The 22,573-nt window shown below is 47.1% G+C and overlaps 1 protein-coding gene across 2 annotated transcripts in view; it reads right to left on the reverse strand.

The window, feature by feature from the left end:
* ppef1 (protein phosphatase, EF-hand calcium binding domain 1) overlaps nucleotides 1-22,573 on the reverse strand; it is a 159,409-nt gene that overhangs the window by 65,676 nt on the left and 71,160 nt on the right. For both annotated transcript variants that reach the window (XM_067992435.1, XM_067992434.1), the window contains 7 exons: nucleotides 21,160-21,335; nucleotides 18,826-18,940; nucleotides 15,137-15,183; nucleotides 10,149-10,315; nucleotides 5,475-5,511; nucleotides 3,055-3,204; nucleotides 1,642-2,064 (listed from right to left, as the gene is read on the reverse strand). In XM_067992435.1, coding sequence (XP_067848536.1) covers nucleotides 1,642-2,064; nucleotides 3,055-3,204; nucleotides 5,475-5,511; nucleotides 10,149-10,315; nucleotides 15,137-15,183; nucleotides 18,826-18,940; nucleotides 21,160-21,335 — 1,115 coding nt within the window. The remainder of the gene's footprint in view (nucleotides 1-1,641; nucleotides 2,065-3,054; nucleotides 3,205-5,474; nucleotides 5,512-10,148; nucleotides 10,316-15,136; nucleotides 15,184-18,825; nucleotides 18,941-21,159; nucleotides 21,336-22,573) is intronic.

Below are 22,573 nucleotides of genomic sequence, written 5' to 3' on the forward strand. Positions count from 1 at the left end.
AAAGCGTTAAATTATGAGGACAGGTTGCATAAAGTTAGCTTGTATTCCCTCGAGTTCAGAAGTTTGATGGGTGATCTAATCAAGGTATTTAAAATGAGTAAGGGATTCGATAGGAACTATTTCTGCTGGTGGGAGAGTCTAGAAGAAGAGGGCATAATAAAATTATAACTAGGCCGTTCAGGAGTCAAATCAGGAAGCACTTTTTCACACAAAGGGTATTGGAAATCTGGAAGTCTCTATCCCAAAACTCTGTGGTCACTAGAAATTTTCAAGGCTGAAATTGATAGATTTTTGTTGGGTAAAGGTATCGAGGGATATGGAACAAAGGCGGGTAAACGGAGTTGAGGTACAGATTAGCCATGATCTAATTGAATGACGGAAGAGGCTCAAGGGGCTGAATGGCCTCCTCCAGTTCCTATGTTCCTATGAGCTGAAACTTATGAAGCACAATCATGCAATAATTCAACTGTTAACAATTTTTATCACCTTGTATTTTCCAGTATTGGATTAGGTTGGATAAATACTTGAAAGGGGGGAAATTGCAGGGCTAAGGGGAAAGAGCACGAGAATGGGACTAATTGGATAGCTCTTTCAAAGAGCCGGCACAGACACGAAGGGCTGAATGGCCTCCTCCTGTGCTGTAAGATTCTAATTCTAAAGTTTATTGCTTCATCAAATTTGTACACGGTGATTTAAAATTGTTCTATTTCTTCAGAGGCCAGAAGGGAGAAGTGGGAACTTCAATTTGGTCGCTGTTTTACATAAAAACTACAAAGAAGATTTGGTATAGAATGAATGTAGCAAACATTGGCCAGTGGCTGCACCGTTCTCAATTCGCCGCTGCGTCTTGATCTAATTAGAAATGCAGGAAAATATGGAGGAAGTAATCGACAGTGAGAATGGTGTACTAGACCACGGAATTTACAGTGTACATCACTGAACTCACCGGCACAGGAATACCGGGGTAAACATCCTGGACATAACTGCTCAAACTCCTCATTCTTTATTTCAGGGGCCTTGTGAAGCTTCAGTTTTGAACCATCCGAATTTCACTGAAAATGTAGCACTGCCTTGCATTTTAAAAGCTTCTCTCTATTTGACAATGAACCATATTGTTGCTGTTATTAATTGGAATTAAAATCATCATTTGGGAAATTCAATATAAGAATATTAACAAAAAATCTTATTTTATTCCTGTACTTGTCCCTAGATTTGTGCCAGTTACTGTGCGCCTTCCATAAACACAAACTAAAGCTGAAATGCCAAATATTTGCATATGAACAAAAGCATATTTTGAAATTCAAATGCTGACATTTCTCTGCACTTTCATTGTATAAACAGTAACTCTCGTGACTGCCCAAACTGCAAAAATTACTTATGATATCAGGTGGACCCAAACCTAACTACACAAATAGATCCCATCAGGCAATGAAGTGGAGTCCCCTGTTTTTCATTCCCTCTCTTTTGCTGAGGAATAGCTCCAGGGGAACCATCTTCCCTTGGGTATGCTGCCATTCTTCAATTATAAGTCAAGACAGTGAACCTTATTTCTATTACCTGGGAGATTTCTGGGCTCGATTATAAGAGATTGGGAATTTAGGGGGACTTGTGCTGCCTGCTCAGAACCCAGAGTATATTCACCTGATTCCACTCCTCTTCTTTTGTTGTCACTTTGGGAAATGCCACTTCACAGTCCAGGCAAGACACTTCTCGGTCTGCAGTGGAGCCTTGCTCATTGTTCTGGGCCCCCTCTTGCTCATTATCATCTAACAGCTGTTCCTGTCTGCACTTCGAAGCACTTGGGGGCACTTCTTCACTCAAGCAATGTTGGTCGCCATTCAATTTCCTGTAACTTGACACTGACGGAGATGATGATGCAATGCTCTGCTTTTTGAAGGAGAAACGACTGATCCTGGAGGCGCTGTACATTTTCAGCAGCTGTTCTTGGACATTCCCATTACCGTCTGGCATATTTGAAGGTTGTCCCTTTAAGTTGAGTTTCCCTTGGCTTTTTTCATTGGAATTTCCTGAACTTCCCTTTTGTGGCCTGAGTGCAGACTTAAACTGCAAAAGAATGAAGTATTCTTGATACTGTTGCAATCTATCAGTAGTTTAACATACATCTCATCACAGAAAAAACAATAGATCAGATTTGATTCCAAGCCATTGTCCACTAGGTGCCGAGCTCTTTCTCATGGTGATCATGGCTAATAATTTTATTCTTTGATGACCGTACTGTTAATCACAACATCACCTTCAATTTAGTTGTAAAGAACTAGAGTGATATCTGAGTGATTAACACAAACCTGCTCTACAAGAGCAGTTTAGCATTAGGGAACGTATTTTACTGACTTGGAATATCAGTTTGGAAGCAGATTCAATGAAAATTTCAGACTGATCCTCTTTGCTTACATCAGGATAAAACATTAGCCGCAATCAAAAGTCAAGAGTATTTTTGCTATAATGGATAGTCATGATCATATTGGAAGTTACAATTAACATGAAACGGTTAAGTGAGCCTATGAAATATTATAGAATGCTATGATCAATTTCCCACTAAAAAAGAAAGGAAAGTCTAGGGGGAATCCCTGGAAAACCACACTTCCACTGTCGTGTACTAAGCCAGCAGACAGAGGTTCAGGATGCATCAGCTCTGGATTGGCTCCCGAGCTGGTCCAAAGTTCCTGTCCCCATTAGAGTCAATGAAGCTGCTCCCGTCGACACATAGTCCTCTCTCATTAACCAAACAGAACAACTGGGGAGGGCAGGGGACTTACAATGGCAAATCTGATGGGATATTCTGAAGCAAAATACATACTTATTACTAGATCTTTATAAGATCCCTGCATCTCCACCAAAAAATCCAGCACACGAACGATGGGCTGAAGGGCCTTCTTCTGTGCAGTGTGACAAAGCTGGAGGGAGTACTTTGAATGGAAATTACATCAGCTGGACTTTCCTTCCATTTTAATTGCACAATGCCTTGACTGGGACACGTAGGACAATGACCTCCATTTAAATAGTGATATATATGAAACAACATTTTCCCCTTACCCTGTGTCTTTCTATTGAAGCCAGGATATCCAGATCAGTTGTGTCCGAGATTCCTCCATGGACAACTAGTACCTTGTAGTCAATTATTGTTGCTAATGGCAGCCAACTGAACACATCTTGTACAAGGTGAAGAATCTTCCTTCCATGTGACTAAACAAATGACCAATATGAACTGAGAGTACCATGCTGCAGTACATTTGATGTTAAAAAGATATTAAAGAGTTACTGACCACAAACATTCTGAAGCTGACATATCTCTAGAGCAAAGCAAACGCAGGTTAGAGAAACATAAGGCAGTTAAAGAGCAAAGCACCAACGCCCCATGCTATGGACTGTGTGACATGTGTTCATGCAAGGTTCACCGCCTAGTGAGCTACCAATCTCAGTCAAGCTACTGGAATTGTCCAGGCAGCTTCCGCAGGGAGGGAAGGAACGTCAGACCCAGAGTTCCCCTCAATCCACTCTTGCACCCTTTGATGACTGGCTCCAAATGGCAATAGTGGAGGTCTGGGGATAGGTAATGGCCTCACTGCTGTAGGTACTGAATGAGGTGGAGATACTGAACAGGGGAGATTACAACAGGTAGAAGACACAGCGTTCCTTACAGAAACAAACAGGACAAGAAAAGGGAAAGGATCCCTTTGCTGCCTTGTACTGAGACAGTCTAAACTCCACCCATTGCTGTATGATCAAGTCAACGGCCTAGAAATTAGATCATGCAGTGACCATTTCTCAGGCAAAAAAACGAGCGCTGAAGGGTCCACCATGACATGTAGCGTGTGCGCTCATTCCGTGCCGGGAATGCGCCGCACACCATATTCGTTAGGACGGCCTATACCGCCAGCCTGAAACTGGCGCTAGGTCCATTTCCTAACCAAATCGAGAGGCTAATGCCTATTTCAGGCCCATTGCCGGAATTGATTCAAGACTGAGCATGCGTGCGCCATGCGTGCTGTGATCTGGTTTTCTCAAATGAAAAGCAGCCAAGCCTGACATCTTTAAAGAGACCATTGGAGGCTGCCAGCAAAAAATTTGGTAAAATGTTTTTTATTTCCCTGAACGTGGAGCCAGGTGGAGTAGGAGTGCTGTACATTTAAGACTGTGAGCGGTCTCCCCCATCTCGATTGCTTCCCCCACCTTTCCCAGTTCCACATATTGCCCTCAACCAACATCCCAGCTGGCTGATCTTGCTCGTCCCCACCCCCCCACCACAACCGGTGAGCTGCCCCTGGGGCCAAGACTGGTGCCCAGATCTCTATAGTAAGGAGGCCAGAGGACCAATGTTGAGGTCTACTAGGTACAAGCAGTGTGGGCTGCATCGGATCGCTCCCTGATTCAGGAACCATCTAATTTCTAGGCCAACAAATTTAAACTTTTGTTTTAGAAAAGAAAGCAAAACAATTCAAAGAAAGCCTAACCTTGCACCCAGGAAATGCCAAGTCAATGTCTTACAGGTCTATCTATGGATACAGTATTTAGGATGCATAAGCATTCTCCACATCCCACTGATGTACCACAAGGAAAAACTACCTCCCTGACCTTAGTAAAAGGGAAGGTCACTCTGTGAAATCCATCACAACAAATTAAACATTCCAAAGGAAACCTAGTGTAGACAGGTCAGCGTCAGGTACTGGAAGAACTTACACCTTGACAAGTGAGAGGGAGATCATTTTCTCTTGTGAAAAGATTTCTAGTCCAGATAAAGATCACGATAGATTCTAGTAACTTCCCCACCTGGGTTGGTAATTGGTTGGGAGATAGGAGAGAGAGTCGGGATAAAGGGAACATCCTCTGATTGATGGGATGTGACAATTGATGTTCCCCAGGGATCTGTACTGGGGCCTCAGCTTTTCACCCTATATATCAATGACTTGGATGAAGGAAGAGAGAGTTGTGTATCCAAGTTTGCAGATGATACAAAATTAGGAAGCACAAAGTTGTATAGATAGGAGCTGGGAGTTACAAAGGGACATAAACAGATTAAACGAGTGGGCAAAACTGTGGCAGATGGAATTCACAGTGGGGAAGTGTGAGGTCACCCACTTTGGACCCAAGAAAGATAAATTAGAATATTTTCTGAATGGGGAGAGACTCGGAACTGTGGAGGGTGTCCAGATACACAAATCACTAAAGGCTAGTGGCACAAGTACAAAAAGTAATCAAAAAGGCTAGTGGAATGTTGGCCTATATCTCAAAGCGGTTGGAATACAAAAGTGAGGAAGTGATGCTTGAGTTGTACAGCGCCTTGGTCAGATCCCCTCTGGAAGGGGTATAGCGTAGATTCATCAGAGTGATACCAGGACTTAAAGGGTTAAATTATGAGGTCAGGTTGCATAAACTAGGCTTGTATTCCCTTGAGTTTCGATATTTGAGGGGTGATCTAATTGAGGTGTTTAAGATGATTAAAGGAAAGTCCTTACCTTGTATTTTTGCATAACTTCTTTTGTAAAACCGTATCTGAAACAATTGAATAAAAATGAGCAATGCATACCAAGTAGTTTGGAGGGAAATAAACTCTACATATCACAGTAAACATTGAGGCCTCGATATTTAGGGGTGGTTTGATTGAGGTTTTTTAGGATTTTGAAAGGGTGGATGGAGAGAAACTTTTTCCCGCTGGTGGGGGAGTCTAGGATGAGGGGACACAACCTTAAAATCAGAGTCAAGCCATTCAGGAGAGAAGTCAGGAAACACTTCTTCACACAAAGGGTGGTAGACTGGACCGTGACCGGGGGAGGGGGAGGAGGAGGATGCCGACCGTGATCGGGGGAGGGGGAAGAGGATGAGGATGTCGACCGTGATGGGGGGAGGGGGACGGGGAGGGGGAGGGGGATGCCCACCGTGATCGGGGGAGGGGGAGGAGGATGAGGATGTCGACCGTGATGGGGGGAGGGGGAGGGGGATGCCCACCGTGATCGGGGGAGGGGGAGGAGGATGCTGACTGTGATCGGGGGAGGGAGAGGGGGAGGAGGATGCCAAAGGCTTCCTCGTGAGATCTGGGGGAAGTACTCCTGCTCTTCCTGGCCCACAAGGAGCTTAAAACCAGGCAAAGTTGTAAAACTTACCTAGCTCTCTTCTGGCCAGTGGGCTCCTCCCGCCCTGTTGCTGTTTCTGGGAGCACACCCCGCGGGCCTCCCCGGCAGCACACACCCCGCGGGCCTCCCCGGCAGCACACCCCGCGGGCCTCCCCGGCAGCACACCCCGCGGGCCTCCCCGGCAGCACACCCCGCGGGCCTCCCCGGCAGCACACCCCGCGGGCCTCCCCGGGAGCACACACCCCGCGGGCCTCCCCGGGAGCACACACCCCGCGGGCCTCCCCGGCAGCACACACCCCGCGGGCCTCCCCGGCAGCACACCCCGCGGGCCTCCCCGGCAGCACACACCCCGCGGGCCTCCCCGGCAGCACACACCGCGGGCCTCCCCGGCAGCACACACCGCGGGCCTCCCCGGCAGCACACCCCGCGGGCCTCCCCGGCAGCACACACCCCGCGGGCCTCCCCGGCAGCACACCCCGCGGGCCTCCCCGGCAGCACACCCCGCGGGCCTCCCCGGCAGCACACCCCGCGGGCCTCCCCGGCAGCACACCCCGCGGGCCTCCCCGGCAGCACACACCCCGCGGGCCTCCCCGGCAGCACACCCCGCGGGCCTCCCCGGCAGCACACACCCCGCGGGCCTCCCCGGCAGCACACCCCGCGGGCCTCCCCGGGAGCACACACCCCGCGGGCCTCCCCGGCAGCACACACCCCGCGGGCCTCCCCGGGAGCACACACCCCGCGGGCCTCCCCGGGAGCACACACCCCGCGGGCCTCCCCGGGAGCACACACCCCGCGGGCCTCCCCGGGAGCACACACCCCGCGGGCCTCCCCGGGAGCACACACCCCGCGGGCCTCCCCGGGAGCACACACCCCGCGGGCCTCCCCGGGAGCACACACCCCGCGGGCCTCCCCGGGAGCAGCAGTGAAATTCAATTCAGTTTCTTATCTGTATCATAGAGCCCTGATTTAATTATATTAACAAGCCCCCCGCCTCTCCACAGCGGGAAATGCAGCCACCCCATAATCACCGCCGGCAGAGTGGCAGCAGGCCCCTATGCAGCAGGTTAGGGTCGGGTTGGGGTCAGAATGGGGTCGGGTGGGGGTCGAGTTGGGGTCAGGTGATGTGAATTTGACTTATTCACTCCTCCTCCCCCACCCCCCCAAGGCGTGGGGGGAGTTAATATGGAGGTCTGCTAACCGCGGAGCGGAGTGCACGACGGAAGCGGACGGGACAGCCTCCCAGACTTCTCTAATATGGCAGGAGTTGGAGGCAGAAGAGACTGGGGAAGAGGCACCACGCACACCAGGCAGGCAGAATCAGCGACTTAGGCCACTGCAGCCTCGGATCAACGAGGAGCTCTCAGGAACTCAGCTCACAGACTGCTCAGACCAAGACTGCATCCGATACTTTGTCCTCAGCACTTTAGCTGCAATACTAGCTCTCTTTATGAACGTCCGGTACCCACTGATCGTTTAAGGCATGCGGATCACAGCAGCAGAGGACGACACTGCTTGTACGGCTCACAACAGAAGAATGCATTCATTAAATCGTTGCTTTCAAAAGGGAACTGGATAAGTACTTGAAAGAAAAAAATTTGCAGAGCCGCGGGGATAGGACGGGGGAGTGGGACTAGCTGGATTTCTCTTGCGGAGAGCCAGCACGGACTCGATGGGCTGAATGGCCTCCTTCCATGCTGTAAACATTCTACGATAGTCATTATCATCAGGGTAGCTGATTTGTTGTGGCAAGTGATTTATCATCACTCAAATCCACTCAGTAACAAGCAGTTTCACTGGCCCTGTATCTACACTGAAAAATATTTAACTCCACTAATCTGTCTGTTTCCTGCTGTAGGCGGTGGATGAAAGGAGACTCTGTTTGTTTTCTTTCTCTGGTTCTCTGCCAAGGACTTGCTTCATTTCCTGTTTTGGGAAAACCCAATCAGAAATGTGAATTTCTTTGAAATGAAAACACAGAAGAAATAATAAGCTCCAAAACATTGTGTCTGCTCAAAGGTGCAAGGAAATCTTTTTGTGCGCAGTCTGAAGAGAAACAAAATAATTTCCCCCTTATGTGCAAAAATCCTGAGTCAATTGCAATTGTTATCTATGCACAAATAAATACATGATGTGGAGATGCCGGTGATGGACTGGGGTGGACAAATGTAAGGAGTCTTACAACACCAGGTTATAGTCCAACAGTTTTATTTAAAATTACAAGCTTTCGGAGGCTTCCTCCTTTGTCACCTGACGAAGGAGGAAGCCTCCGAAAGCTTGCGATTTTGAATAAAGCTTTTGGACTATAACCTGGTGTTGTAAGATTCCTTACAAATAAAGACAAACTCTGGGCCACTTTTCAGCAGGTGAGTAGAAACTCACGCCATGCTCCAGAAAGCAGACCAGGGTATTTTAGCTCCCGGGCCTCATTCCAGTTCCAGCCGGGAAGTTGGCAAGTAGCGCTGGACAATTGCTCAGCCCAGGGGCCGCCCACCCAGACCAGGGAAGTGACAGGATGGACTGCCTGAGTCTCATGATCGGGAATGGGGTGGGGTGGGGTGGGGAGAGGGGAGATTCCACGGCAGGAGAGGCCTAAGCTTTTCTTGTCGGGTCTTGGGGGCGGGTCACGTCAGCATTTCGTGGCCCCACAAGGAAAGTTAAAGAAAAAGTTTTTTAAAAACGTATCATTTTGTGCCTCTTCTGAGGGGGGAGATGAGGAAACATTTTTTTACGCAGTGAGTTGTGATGATCTGGAATGCGCTGCCTGAAAGGGCTGTGGAAGCAGATTCAATAATAACTTTCAAAAGGGAATTGGATAAATACTTGAAGAGGAAAAGTTTGCAGGGCCATGGGGAAAGAGCAGGGGAGTGGGAGTAATTGGATAGAGCTTTCAAAGAGCCGGCACAGGCACGATGGGCCGAATGGCCTCCTTCTGCACTGTAAGGTTCTATGATTCTGGCCCCAATCCTCATCCCCATGGCGGGAAACTCACTGCGGATCCCCGCTGAGATCGGTGAGTTAAAATTGTAGCTTGGTCCTGAGAACTTCATCACGCATATGTGGAAAGGACCCCACTAGCTTTGGGCAGCTGTGCTTGACACCTGCTCAGTCGAGCAGTTTAGGATGAGGAACTGCCAGCCCCCAGCATCTCCAGAGCAGGTAAGTACCCTGGGTGATTTTAACTGCCTGGTTTCCACCGGACGGGTAGGGTTACAATTGCCCCAAAGATTTTACAAATCTCAGTGCTCCTTCCATTCTGTTTTGCTTTCTGTTTGTTAAGCAGGAGTCAACAGGCTCTATTCTCAAAGAGGCTGTTGAGTGGTATTTAGTCAGAATCTGTAGGTAGGCTCCACGGCCGATCACATTTACTGAGTTCATTTGAATATACCCTGCGAACTGACAGAAACAGACTGTGAACGCTACGTCAGTGAAAAGTAAAGGAAGCAATTGCAATTGACCTGGATTCTTAAAATAATTAATCCACTGAAAGCCAAATCATAGATCAAATAAACATAGAATCATACAGCACAGAAGGAGGCCATTCGGCCCATCGTGCCTGTGCCGGCTCTCTGAAAGTTCTATCCAATTAGTCCCACTCCCCTGCTCTTTCCCCATTGCCCTGTAAATTTTTCCTTTTCAAATATTTATCCAATTCCCTTTTGAAAGTTACTATTGAATCTGCTTCCACCACCCTTTCAGGCAGTGAATTCTTGTTCTTGGAGACTGCCAAAAAACTAGAGAGGCGATTTTATAGGGCCATGAGAGGAACGAGAAAGTATTTATGCATCTATTATGATCTCTGCATTAGCTTATATAACCGTTCCTGTATTTCCAGTGGTGAGACACACTCAAGGGGAGATGGGGCAGGTCCTGTACTGCTGATTCTCTGTCCCACACACCTTCTGGGTGCAGTACAGGATCAGTGAATTTATATTTTATATATATATTCTGTACAAAATTGTTATTGCAAACCTCTAGATGTTAATCCACTGAAAAGGCCTCGGAGCTCTAAGTACAGACAGGTAATGTCACAGAAAACGATTGAAAGACACATGAGTTCACCTTAAATTCATAATATGATCCTCGTGATTTCCCCTGTTTAAATGCAAATCGTTTGGATAGATCAGAAGAAATGCAAACAGGATAATTATAACCTCCATGGAACTTTTCCCTCTGTCAACAAAGTCCCCATTAAACACGTACGGTTTCTCAGGTGTGGGAAGACCATTCTGTGGAATCAAAATGTATTTGTTTAAATGGAAAACTGAATGCTGTTATAGATACTCCATCTGTAAAATTAAAAAGAAAGAAATGAGAAAGCACTTTGTATTTCTATAGCACCTTTCACATCCTCAGCATGTCCCAAAGCACTTTACAGCCAATTAATTACTACTGAAGTGCAATCACTGTTGTAATGTACGCAAAACGCAGCAGCCAATTTGTGCACAGCAAGATCCCACAAGCAGCAATGATAAGTGACCAGCTAATCTGTTTGGGTGGAATCGGTTGAGGGATAAATGTTGGCCACCACACCAGCAGGACCTCCTATGATCTTCTTTGAACAGTGCTGTGGGATTTTTTGCATCCACCTAAACAGACACGACCTGAGTTTAATGTCTCATCTGAAGACAACACCTCTGACAATCCCTCAGCTCTGCACGAAAGAGGGCACCATGCAAGCTACAATGCTGGAACACTGGACTCACAGTTAGTAAAGCTGTTTAAAGTCTTGTCTCAACTGATATTTACATTCAGGGGTGACTACAAGGAAGACTCAATTTTCCCAGTATGCACGTGGCAGTGGATTCGAATGTTACTCCCTCAGCTCTAGATTAGAATCCAGCCCAGACTAAAGGAATGAAAATTTCCAACATCTGCTGGATGTAAGTTTCAGCACCCTCTCCCAGTTCCTAATGCATGCATATATACCTCACATAACTGGCCATAAATGACTACAAGTTGGAACTAAATTGTCACTACAGTAAGCTCTCACTCTAGGTCTGGACCAGGGACCCATTGGCTAGAATAAACATTCGGCAGCACTGACATAAGAACATAAGATAAGAACATAAGAAAAAGGAGCAGCAGTAGGCCATATGGCCCATTCAATAAGATCATGACTGATCTTCAATCTCAACTCCACTTTCCCGCTCAAACCCCATATCCCTTGATTCCCCTAGAGTCCAAAAATCTATCAATCTCAGCCTTGAATATACTCAATGACTCAGCGTCCACAGCCCTCTGGGGTAGAGAATTCCAAAGATTCACAACCCTCTGAGTGAAGAAATTCCTCCTCATCTCGGTCTTGAATGGCCGACCCCTTATCCTGCGACTATGCCCCCGAGTTCTAGATTCTCTAGCCAGGGAAAACAATCTCTCAGCATCTACCCTGTCAAGCCCCCTCATAATCTTATATGTTTCAATGAGATCACCTCTTATTCTTCTAAACTCCAGAGAGAATAGGCCCATTCTACTCAATCTCTCCTCATATGACAACCGTAACATCCCAGGAATTAATCTAGTTGCACCACCTCTAAGGCAAGTATATCCTTCCTTAGATAAGGAGACCAAAACTATACGCAGTACTCCAGGTGAGGTCTCACCAAAGCCCTGTACAACTATGGTAAGACTTCCTTATTCTTGTACTCCAGCCCCCTTGCAATAAAGGCCAACATACCATTTGCCTTCCTAATTTCTTGCTGTACCTGCATGCTAACTTTTTGTGTTTCTTGTACGAGGACACCCAAATCTCTCTGAACACCAACATTTAATAGTTTCTCACCATTTAAAAAATATTCTGTTTTTCTATTCTTCCTACCAAAGTGAATAACCTCACATTTCCCCACATTATACTCCATCTGCCACCTTCTTGCCCACTCGATTAACCTGTCCATATCCCTTTTCAGACTCTTTGTGTCCTCCTCACAGCTTACTTTCCCACCTAGCTTTGTATTGTCAGCAAACTTGGATACATTACACTCGGTCCCTTCATTTAAGTCATTAATATAGATTGTAAATAGCTGAGGCCCAAGCACCGATCCTCGCGGCACCCCACTAGTTACAGCCTGCCAACCTGAAAATGACCCATTTATCCCTACTCTCTGTTTTCTGTCTATTAACCAATCCTCTATCCATGCTAATATATTACCCCCAACCCCATGAGCCCTTGTCGTGTGTAACAACCTTTTATGTGGCACCTTATCGAATGCCTTTTGAAAATCCAAATATATTACATCCACTGGTTCCCCTTTATCTACCCTGCTAGTTCCATCCTCAAAAAACTCTAATAAATTTGTCAAACACGATTTCCCTTTCATAAAACCATGTTGACTCTGCCTAATCATATTATATTATCAATTCCTTAATAATGAATTCCAGCCCTTTTCCCGATGGCCTATGTCAGGCTAACTGGCCTATAGTTCCCAGTTTTCTCTCTGCCTCCTTTCTTAAATAGTTGCCAAAATGACAATGTAAGAAATGCTCCTGCAGGTTTCTCAAGTCAGTTCCTCCACTCATCCCACTTTAATTGTAATAAGAAGCGTGTTTTATATTGCAGGAGATCTGCCTCCCTCCACCAGCCTCACCACAAAAGTAGTTACCAGCTGGTAAAGTAGTCAATTGGCCATACGGTCAACACATGGGGCATGATTTTGACCCCGAGCCGTGAAGGGGGTGGGATGGTCAAATTGCGGATGGGAAACCCGGCAGTATGGGTTTCCCAGACATCCTTAAGATTTTGACGTAAGGACTTTTTTTATTTTTTTGTCGCTTTCCGTCCGACTGACCGGCCTGATTGACAGGCTAGTCTCTGTCGGACGGGAGAGCAGCCAGGGAGAGGACATGTTCAGGTAAGTCTTCAGGTAAGTCTTTGCTTGTAAGGAGGGGGAAGGGGCATGGAGACGATGGGTGGGCACAGTGGTATGGGTGGACATAGGGTGGGCATGGGGGTACAAGTGGGCATGGGGGGCACAAGTGGGCACGGGGGCACAGGTGGACATGTGGGGCACAGGTGGGCACCAGTGAGCATGGTGGGGGTCAGTCACGGGGGGAGGGATCGGGGGTCAGTCACGGGGCGGGGAGGGCGGTATCGGGACCGGGGCCATCGCGGGAGTCCGCAATCGTTAGGTGTCAGGATCGGGGGTCATCGCGGGGGTCCACAACCGTTGTGGGGGTCGATGCAGGTAGGCTTGTTGGGCATAGAATAGAATCATAGAATCATAGAAGTTACAACATAGAAACAGGCCCTTTGGCCCAACATGTCCATGTCGCCCAGTTTATACCACTAAGCTAGTCCCAATTGCCTGCACTTGGCCCATATCCCTCAATACCCATCTTACCCATGTAACTGTCCAAATGCTTTTTAAAAGACAAAATTGTACCCGCCTCTACTACTGCCTCTGGCAGCTCGTTCCAGACACTCACCACCCTTTGAGTGAAAACATTGCCCCTCTGGACCCTTTTGTATCTCTCCCCTCTCACCTTAAATCTATGCCCCCTCGTTATAGACTCCCCTACCTTTGGGAAAAGATTTTGACTATCTACCTTATCTATGCCCCTCATTATTTTATAGACTTCTATAAGATCACCCCTTAACCTCCTACTCTCCAGGGAAAAAGTCTCAGTCTATCCAATCTCTCCCTATAAGTCAAACCATCAAGTCCCGGTAGCATCCTAGTAAATCTTTTCTGCACTCTTTCTAGTTTAATAATATCCTTTCTATAATAGAGTGACCAGAACTGTACACAGTATTCCAAGTGTGGCCTTACTAATGTCTTGTACAACTTCAACAAGACATCCCAACTCCTGCATTCAATGCTCTGACCAATGAAACCAAGCATGCTGAATGCCTTCTTCACCACCCTATCCACCTGTGACTCCACTTTCAAGGAGCTATGAACCTGTACTCCTAGATCTCTTTGTTCTATAACTCTCCCCAATGCCCTACCATTAACGGAGTAGGTCCTGGCCCGATTCGATCTACCAAAATGCATCACCTCACATTTATCTAAATTAAACTCCATCTGCCATTCATCGGCCCACTGGCCCAATTGATCAAGATCCCGTTGCAATCCCAGATAACCTTCTTCACTGTCCACAATGCCACCAATCTTGGTGTCACCTGCAAACTGCATGGGGGAAGCTCTCCTGCTCCTCTAGGCCCACAAGCTGTGTCAGAAAGGCACCTACCTGTCAGGGGTTGAAATCATACACTCTGTAAAAATGGAGGCCCGCAGCCTCCTTGAAAGGTTTTCATCATCAACCCGCCTCCTGGGAGCAGGTTGGTCGCCCGCCCCTCGTCCCGCCCCCGTGAAAACCAGAAGTGGGTGAGTTGGAGAGGGTCCGAAATGGTTGTGATTTTGAATGCGCCCCCCGCCCCCAACCCACCCGTTTTTCAATGATACAATCGTGCCCATGAGCACCATTTAAAATTAAAGTGCCAATGAGCAGAGGGGAGCATGTGCTGACCTTAAGACTGGTGACAGTACCAAGTCTTACCTTCTTTCATGGTCAGCCGGGCAGAGGGAAACAGAGCAATGACACTTTTAAATATGCTCCTGATTCAATGGAGCAACTAATGGGTGAAGCTGTCAGGGGCATCGTGATTCAGGTAAGCCAATAGCGATCTCACTCAGAGAAGCTACAGAAGCTACTAAAGTGGAAAATGGAACTGTTACACTCTTGTGGGAGGGGCAACCTTCCCAGGTTCGGATAAAGTGACTTTGTTGGAAGAAACAGAGAGAGTTCCCCTCCATTTGACCATGCCATACCTAACCCTGGGATACTTGACACTGACAGAGGGGGCAAAAAGTAGAAAGCATTGCATCCTTGAGTATAAAACATCACTCCACCCCCTATAAATGATAAAAATATGTATTTCAGTAACTTACTGATATATTTGTTCCTCACGGCTGATCAGTTATTGAGTAGCTATATAAAAACTGAAGCATTTACATTAACTAGTGAACTATCCAACACTTTTTCACCAGTCTATGACACACACCTCAATGTGTAATAAGTAATTATATTCAAGAATGAACTCGCTTTCTTACCTTGTAGAATATTAGCAACAGGTCATCTAGTTTTCCATGTAAATCTCCTGAAAGACATCACGAAAAGGTAATATTCTGCAAACCTACATAGATCAGGTCAAGTCTCGAAATTATTTACAATGTGCTATTTTCTCCACAAATACATAATGAACAGTGAAAACATTCATCAAATGTGCAATAGATACCAAAGTAACCAGACATTTTTTTTCCAGAGAATGCTACAGAATTACAACTTTTAGATTTCTTCAGTTTTTAGGTTTAAGCATAAATCAGTTGTTAAAAAAAAACACAATCCTTTTTTCCCCTCCAGCATTCCTGTTTCTCTCCGCCAACACCTATCGGGTTTCCTCGGCTAGCAGGATGAAGCATGAGATGGACTTCTTCCTAAGCACCCGAGAGGCCTTGTGTGTACTGGGCAGTGTCAGCCATCACACCCTGATGTGAACCATCGCGCTCCCACGAAGCCTGGCCCAGTGCTCACAAAACCACCTCAGCTGACCGATTTGATTGACCCAGTAAACCTCGTGCTCACAGCGACACAAGTATCAAGACTGCGAGCACCGCCCGGGGACAGATCACGACAGACGCTGCTGGATTTCCACTCAAGAAACACAAAGAATAAAAACTTAAGTTTTTTAAAACTCCAAAGTAATGCTATTCATAAAATTAGATGGAATTTACAGCATTAAGGTTAGAAACACTCGGCCATTCGGCCCAACAAGTCCATGCTGGTGTTTATGCTCCACACGAGGCTCCTCCCACCCTTCTTCTTCTCACCCTATCAGCATATCCTTCTATTCCTTTCTCCCTGATGTACTTATCGATCGTCCCTTTAAATGTATCTATGCTATTCCCATCAACTACTCCTTGTGGGAGCGAGTTCCACATTCTCACCACTCTCTGGGTGAAGATGTTTCTCCTGAATTGCCCATTGGATTTATTGGCGACTATCTTATATTTATGGCCCCTAATCTTGGTCTCCCCACAAGTGAAAATATCAGTCCTGTTAATAACTCTGAGCTGGGAAGAGAGTGGGGGGAGGAGGATTTGCGGACAGGAAACCTGGAAGTAAGGGTTTAACCGGAGGACCTGTTTTAAATGATCGCGACAGATTCACAGCCGGGGTGGGGGGGAGCAACACGGACGTCGGGGGGGGGAGCAACACGGACGTCGGGGGGGGGGGGAGGAGCAACACGGACGTCGGGGGGGGAGCAACACGGACGTCGGGGGGGGGAGCAACACGGACGTCGGGGGGGGAGCAACACGGACGTCGGGGGGGGGAGCAACACGGACGTCGGGGGGGCGCGAACAACACTGACGTCGGGGGGGGGAGCAACACGGACGTCGGGGGGGGAGCAACACGGACGTCGGGGGGGGAGCAACACGGACGTCGGGGGGGGAGCAACACGGACGTCGGGGGGGGAGCAACACGGACGTCGGGGGGGGAGCAACACGGACGTCGGGGGGGGAGCAACACGGACGTCGGGGGGGGAGCAACACGGACGTCGGGGGGGGGAGCAACACGGACGTCGGGGGGGGAGCAACACGGACGTCGGGGGGGCACACGCGGAAATCGAGGTGGGGGCTACTGGACAAAGCTTTTCCCAGTTGTGGTTTGGTATTGTTGAATTCAATCATAATTAATGGGTTGGAATGTAAACAGAATACAAATAGGTTTCATTGTACAAAATCAAATCTTAGCCGTCTGGAAAGGACAAGACTAAGGGGTGATTTGATCCAGGTCTTTAAATGTATGAAGGGGTTTGATAGGGTAGACGTTTGCACTGTTCTGACCAAGGGTCATCGACCTGAAACGTTAACTCTGTTTCTTCCTCCACAGATGCTGCCTGACTTGCTGAGGATTACCAGCATTTTCTGTTTTTATTTTAGATGTTTCCACTTGTGGGAGAGTCCAGAACTAGGGACCATAAATATAAGATCGTCACTAATAAATCCAATAGGGAATTCAGGAGAAACTTCTTTACTCAGAGAGTGGTGAGAATGTGGAACTCACTCCCACAAGGAGTAATTGAGGCAAATGGTATAGACGCACGTAAGGGGAAGCTCGATAAACACATGAGGGAGAAAGGAATAGAAGGATATGCTGATAGGGTGAGATGAAGTTGGGAGGGAGGAGGCTCGTGTGGAGCATAAACACCGGCATAGACCAGTTGGGCCGAATGGCCTGTTTCTGTGCTATAATTTCTATGTAATTCTACATACTAATGGCCTGGCTCATTGGTTTAATTCATGGGATGCACACACTATTGTTTGAGAGCTCCCCAGATAGCCAGAAGTAGATGGAACCGCCCGAGTGAGAAGAAAGTCGGTGAGTGCAAAATCCTGTTTCAGGAAAGTCTCCCTTAAACAATGTCAATTTGCTTCCACAACTCAGTAAGTAGAAGATCACGCACGCGGGCCGTCCCGTGCCGCCACGCACGCGGGCCGTCCGTACTGATTTACAGGTCCTGGAAGCAATTGACATTCATAAGGTAAATTTTCACAAAACAGAATTTCTTCCTCACCTATTTTTCCAATACTTGTGTACCTTCGATGGGTGCTCTCTGAGCCTCTAGACAGCAGCATGTGCTTCTCTATAGATTCAGAAGTTTTTCTAAATGACTTTTCTACTCTACTGCTTCCAGTGACACAATCATGCTCTCATGTTATTATTTTTTAAATACCTTAATGAGTCCTATCTGCTGTCAAAGGGAGTAATGAGCCAGATTTTGTTGTCAAAATAACGGTGAGGCCAATGGCTCTCGCCATTATTCATGTGCAAATTGCACATCAACTTCAGGCGAGGAGTAGCTGGGCGGTTAATCCCTAGAACTGAAAAGTTGCTGTCCAAGAGGTGTCGCTCCACTGTTAGCTTTGTGAAAACCATACCTCACTCTCTGACTCACCATTGAAATGCAGTGAACAGCGTGAGGTTGCTGTATTTTTGCTGTAGATACGGACTAAACTCGTCAGAGGACGTTAAGTCTTTCCAGTCTAAGCTCCCTTTTAACTACTTGATAAGTGTTAATTACTGCCAATCAACCTCTGGCTCTGAAAATTACCTGTTACAGTGAGGAGTCTCATTCATTCAGGTTTTAATTGTTGTTGGAGATTTTAAAATTTACATTTTTAAAAATGTTTTCTTTCTGTTTCTTTTTTCTCTCTTAATCCACTCTTTCTTTCCCTCTCTTTATTTCTCTTTCTGTACCTGATTTAACATTGAATTCACCCCCTTTAATTCACCCTCCTTCTCAGTCCTTGCGCTGTTAATTTCACAATCCTTTAATCTGATTGGTTAAGGAGATACCCGGTTGCTTGCCCTGTTCACTCAGGTCCCAGATGCCCTGTTTCCCTCACTGCCCCGTTATCAGCTCACACTTTCAGCAACTCGCCCCACAATTTAAAAACCTAAACATGCGAGGGCAAGTCTAACTAAAGGCAGACGCTGTTAGAAGCTACAGCAAAATCTAGGCCCAATGATTTCTAACCACCTTTGATCTGCTCAAAATGGGGACAATTCCATTGACACAAATGGACCTTCCAAAAATATCACACTGACACAAATATAGCACCAAGTGGAAAACCTAACATAAAAACAAGATGGGATAACCTTTGCACTGGCACAAGGGAGACCTGAAATGTACCTATGTAAATCAAAATAACCAGATCACAATCTGGAAAAGCCTTACCACAAACTGTTATCTCCTTGGAGTAACATGTTGAAAGATGGGTGATGTTTGGCATCTGTTTCAAGAAATTCTTGGTCTCATGCAAGAGCTGTAGCACATAACGACCGTGAAGCTGCTGAAACAGCAAAAATCGAGTGTCAAAGTTACCAACACAAAGTGCAGAACTAAGCAACTAGATAGAGCACGGTAGTGTTTTATCTTAATGGACTAGCGATCCAGAGGCCTGGACTAATTATCAGGAGAACATGAGTTCAAATCCCACCATGGCAGTTTGAGAATTTGAATTCAGTTTTGGAAAAGTTTTTGGAAATAAAAAGCTGGTCTCAGTAAAAGTGACCATGCCCATCTGGTTCACTAATGTCCTGAGGGGAAGGAAACCTGCCGTCCTTATCCGGTCTGGGCCTCGATGTGAATTCAATCCTCCACCAATGTAGTTAAGTCTTAACTGCCCTCTGCAGTAGACTAGTGAGCCACTCAGTTGTATCAGGGATAAAACTGCAGGACCACCCGGCTGCAACCTAAGCATCAAATCAGGATATGACGACGGCAGACTCAGCCCCGTCAACCCTGTAATGTCCTCCTCACTAGCATGTGGGAACAGGTGCAATAGTTGGGAGAGCTGTCCTACAGACTAGTCAAGCAACAGCCTGACATAGTCATACTCACAGAATGATATCTATCAGCCAACATCCCAGACTCTTCCATCACCATCCCACAGGTGTGGGCACAGGCGGATACAGTTGGGTGAGAGTGGCTCTGGGAGTCCTCAACATTGAATCCAGACTCCAGGAAGTCTCATGGTTTCAGGTCAAACATGGGCAAGGAAACCTCCTGCTGACTACCACCTGCCGTCCTCCCTCAGCTGATGAATCAGTCCTCCTCCATGTTGAGCACCACTTGGAGGAAGCACTGAGGGTAGCAAGGGCACAGAATGTACTCTGGGTGGGGGACTTCAATGTCCATCACCAAGAGTGGCTCGGTAGCACCACTACTGACCGAGCTGGCCGAGTACTGAAGGACATAGCTGCCAGAATGGGCCCGTGGCAGGTGGTGAGCGAATCAACAGGAGGGAATAACCTACTTGACCTCGTCCTCACCAATCTACCTGTCAGATGCATCTGTCCATGACAGTATTGGTAGGAGTGACAACCACACAGTCCTCGTGGAGACCAAGTCCTGTCTTCATACTGAGGACACCATCCATTGTGACTTTTGGCACCACCGCTGTGCTAAGTGAGAAAGATAAGGACAGATCTAGCAGCTCAAAACTGGGCATCCATAAGGCACTGTGGGCCATCAGCAGCAGCAGAATTGTATTCCAGCACAATCTGTAACCTTATGGCCCGGCATATTCCTCGCTCCTTCATCACCATCAAATCAGACAACCAACCCTGGTTCAATGAGGAGTGTAGAAGAGCATGCCAGGAGCAGTACCAGGAGAACCTGAAAATGAGGTGCCCACCTGGTGAAGCTACAACACAGGATTACATGTGATGCTAAACAGCGGAAGCAATATGCTATAGGCAGAGCTAAGCGATTCCACAACCAACGGATCAGATCAAAGCTCTGCAGTCCTGCCACATCCAGGACATAGCTGCCAGACTCGTGAACGGTGGTGGAAAAATTAAACAACTAACAGAAGGAGGAGGCTCTGTGAACATCCCCATCCTCAATGATGGTGGAGCCCAGAATGTGAGTGATAAAGACAAGGCTGAAGTGTTCGTAACTATCTTCAGCCAGAAGTACTGAGTGGATGATCCATCACTGCCTTCTACTGAGGTCCCCACCAGTCTTTAACCAATTCCATTCACTTTACGTGACATCAAGAAACTGCTAAGGGCCCCGATAACATCCCAGCTGTAGTGCTAAAGACATGAGCTCCAGAACTAGCCGTGCCTGTAGCCAAGCTGTTCCAATACAGCTACAACATTGGCATTTACCTGACAACATGGAAAATTTCCCAGTTATGTCCTGTCCACAAAGAGTAGAACAAATCCAACCCAGCCAATTAGCGCCCGATCAGCCTACTCTCAATGAAAGTGATGGAAGGAGTCGTCCACTGTGCTATTCCATCAGTGAGGGCTAGATTCAAATACAGGTTCCAAAAGTCAAAGGGCACTCGTAATACACAGTGGCAGCCAATCCTCCTCTATTATATAAATCATTAGTACCCTTCACCCTTTTAGACTATGCTCACATTACATTGAGCTGGGTGTACAGACTTACAGTCCTATACAGACTCTGTGGTGCTGTACATCACAGCTGTGCAGAATTAACGTCCAGGGTGTCAGCGAATCTTATCCTAAATCTTTGTATGATGGAACATTGACTCACTTGCTGTTGTTTGAACGCTTTAAGCAACGTATTGGCATCAATGACTGTAAGAGGAAAAGAGAGTCGAGGTCCCGAGTAAGAATCAGGAACCTCGATGCTTTCATATTCCGGCACTTTTTCAATCTCTGACTTTTCACAAGTGTCCCCTGATGGGTTCAACATCTGGGAAAGCAAGTCTGGAAAAGAAACACATACAATGGAACATGGGATATGTCAACAGCAAATGTATATTATCAACGGTCACTGCATGAAACCAATGGCCCTCCCACACTGATCAACACCTCTAGTTTATCAACGGTCACTGCATGAAACCAATGGCCCTCCCACACTGATCAACACCTCTAGTTTATCAATGGTCACTGCATGAAACCAATGGTCCTCCCACACTGATCAACACCTCTAGTTTATTTGCACTTGTAAAAAAAATAATTTCCACCTTGCAACAAGTGTGCTTCTGAAGTGTATATAACTGGCAGCAGAAATATTCAGCAATGGTTGGACTGCAGTCTCTCTCACACGCCCACACTGGAACATAACTGGGATTGCACCATCCCTCACTGCTCTTATCTGCTTTATGTTTGTGCATATAGATTTTATACCACTTATGTTGCCAAATGAAACAAACAGTAATAATTATTGCATAGTTATTATTCAATCTTTGGCCCAGATAAACAAATTAACCTAAATAACGTTTGCAGGGCTACAGGGAAAGAGTGGGGGAATGGGACTAACTGAATTGCTCGTACAAGGAGACGGCACGGGCTCAAAGGGCTGAATGGCTTCCTTCTGTGCTGTAACCATTCTATGATTCTACATTAACCCAAAGTAGCTCTGTGACTGCCATTTTGCCCCTTCCTAATTCCTCGGTGCTCCCCTGAAGGCACTGACCCTTTCAGGTGTGCCGTTCAATCAGTGCAGGCAGGCCTTTGAAATCTTGCCTCATTGCTCATTCTTCATCTGTGAGCCTAGGCAGTGATTGTTGACAACACAGACCAGAAACTGAGGCTGTGATCTTCCTGATCAGTGTGGTTCAGTACGAAGACTGCCAACTCTGGTTGGACATATTCCTGGAAATTTCATCATATAACCCCCTGCCAGCAACCACCCCACCCCCGCATTCCTACCATTGATCGCCCGACAAGTCCCGCCTCATAGTGTCCCACTCTCACCATTGGTCGCCCGACACGTCCATCTTCATGGTGCCCCGCCCTCACACTCCCACCGTTGGTCGCCCGTCACGTCCATCCTCACAGTGCCCCGCCCCCACACTCCCACCATTGGTCACCCGACACGTCCATCCTCATGGTGCCCCGCCCTCACACTCCCACCATTGGTCACCCGACACGTCCATCCTCATGGTGCCCCACCCCCACACTCCCACCATTGGTCGCCCACTACAACCATTCTCACAGTG

This window comes from Heptranchias perlo, chromosome 11, assembly GCF_035084215.1.
Source record: "Heptranchias perlo isolate sHepPer1 chromosome 11, sHepPer1.hap1, whole genome shotgun sequence".
NCBI lineage: Eukaryota > Metazoa > Chordata > Chondrichthyes > Hexanchiformes > Hexanchidae > Heptranchias > Heptranchias perlo.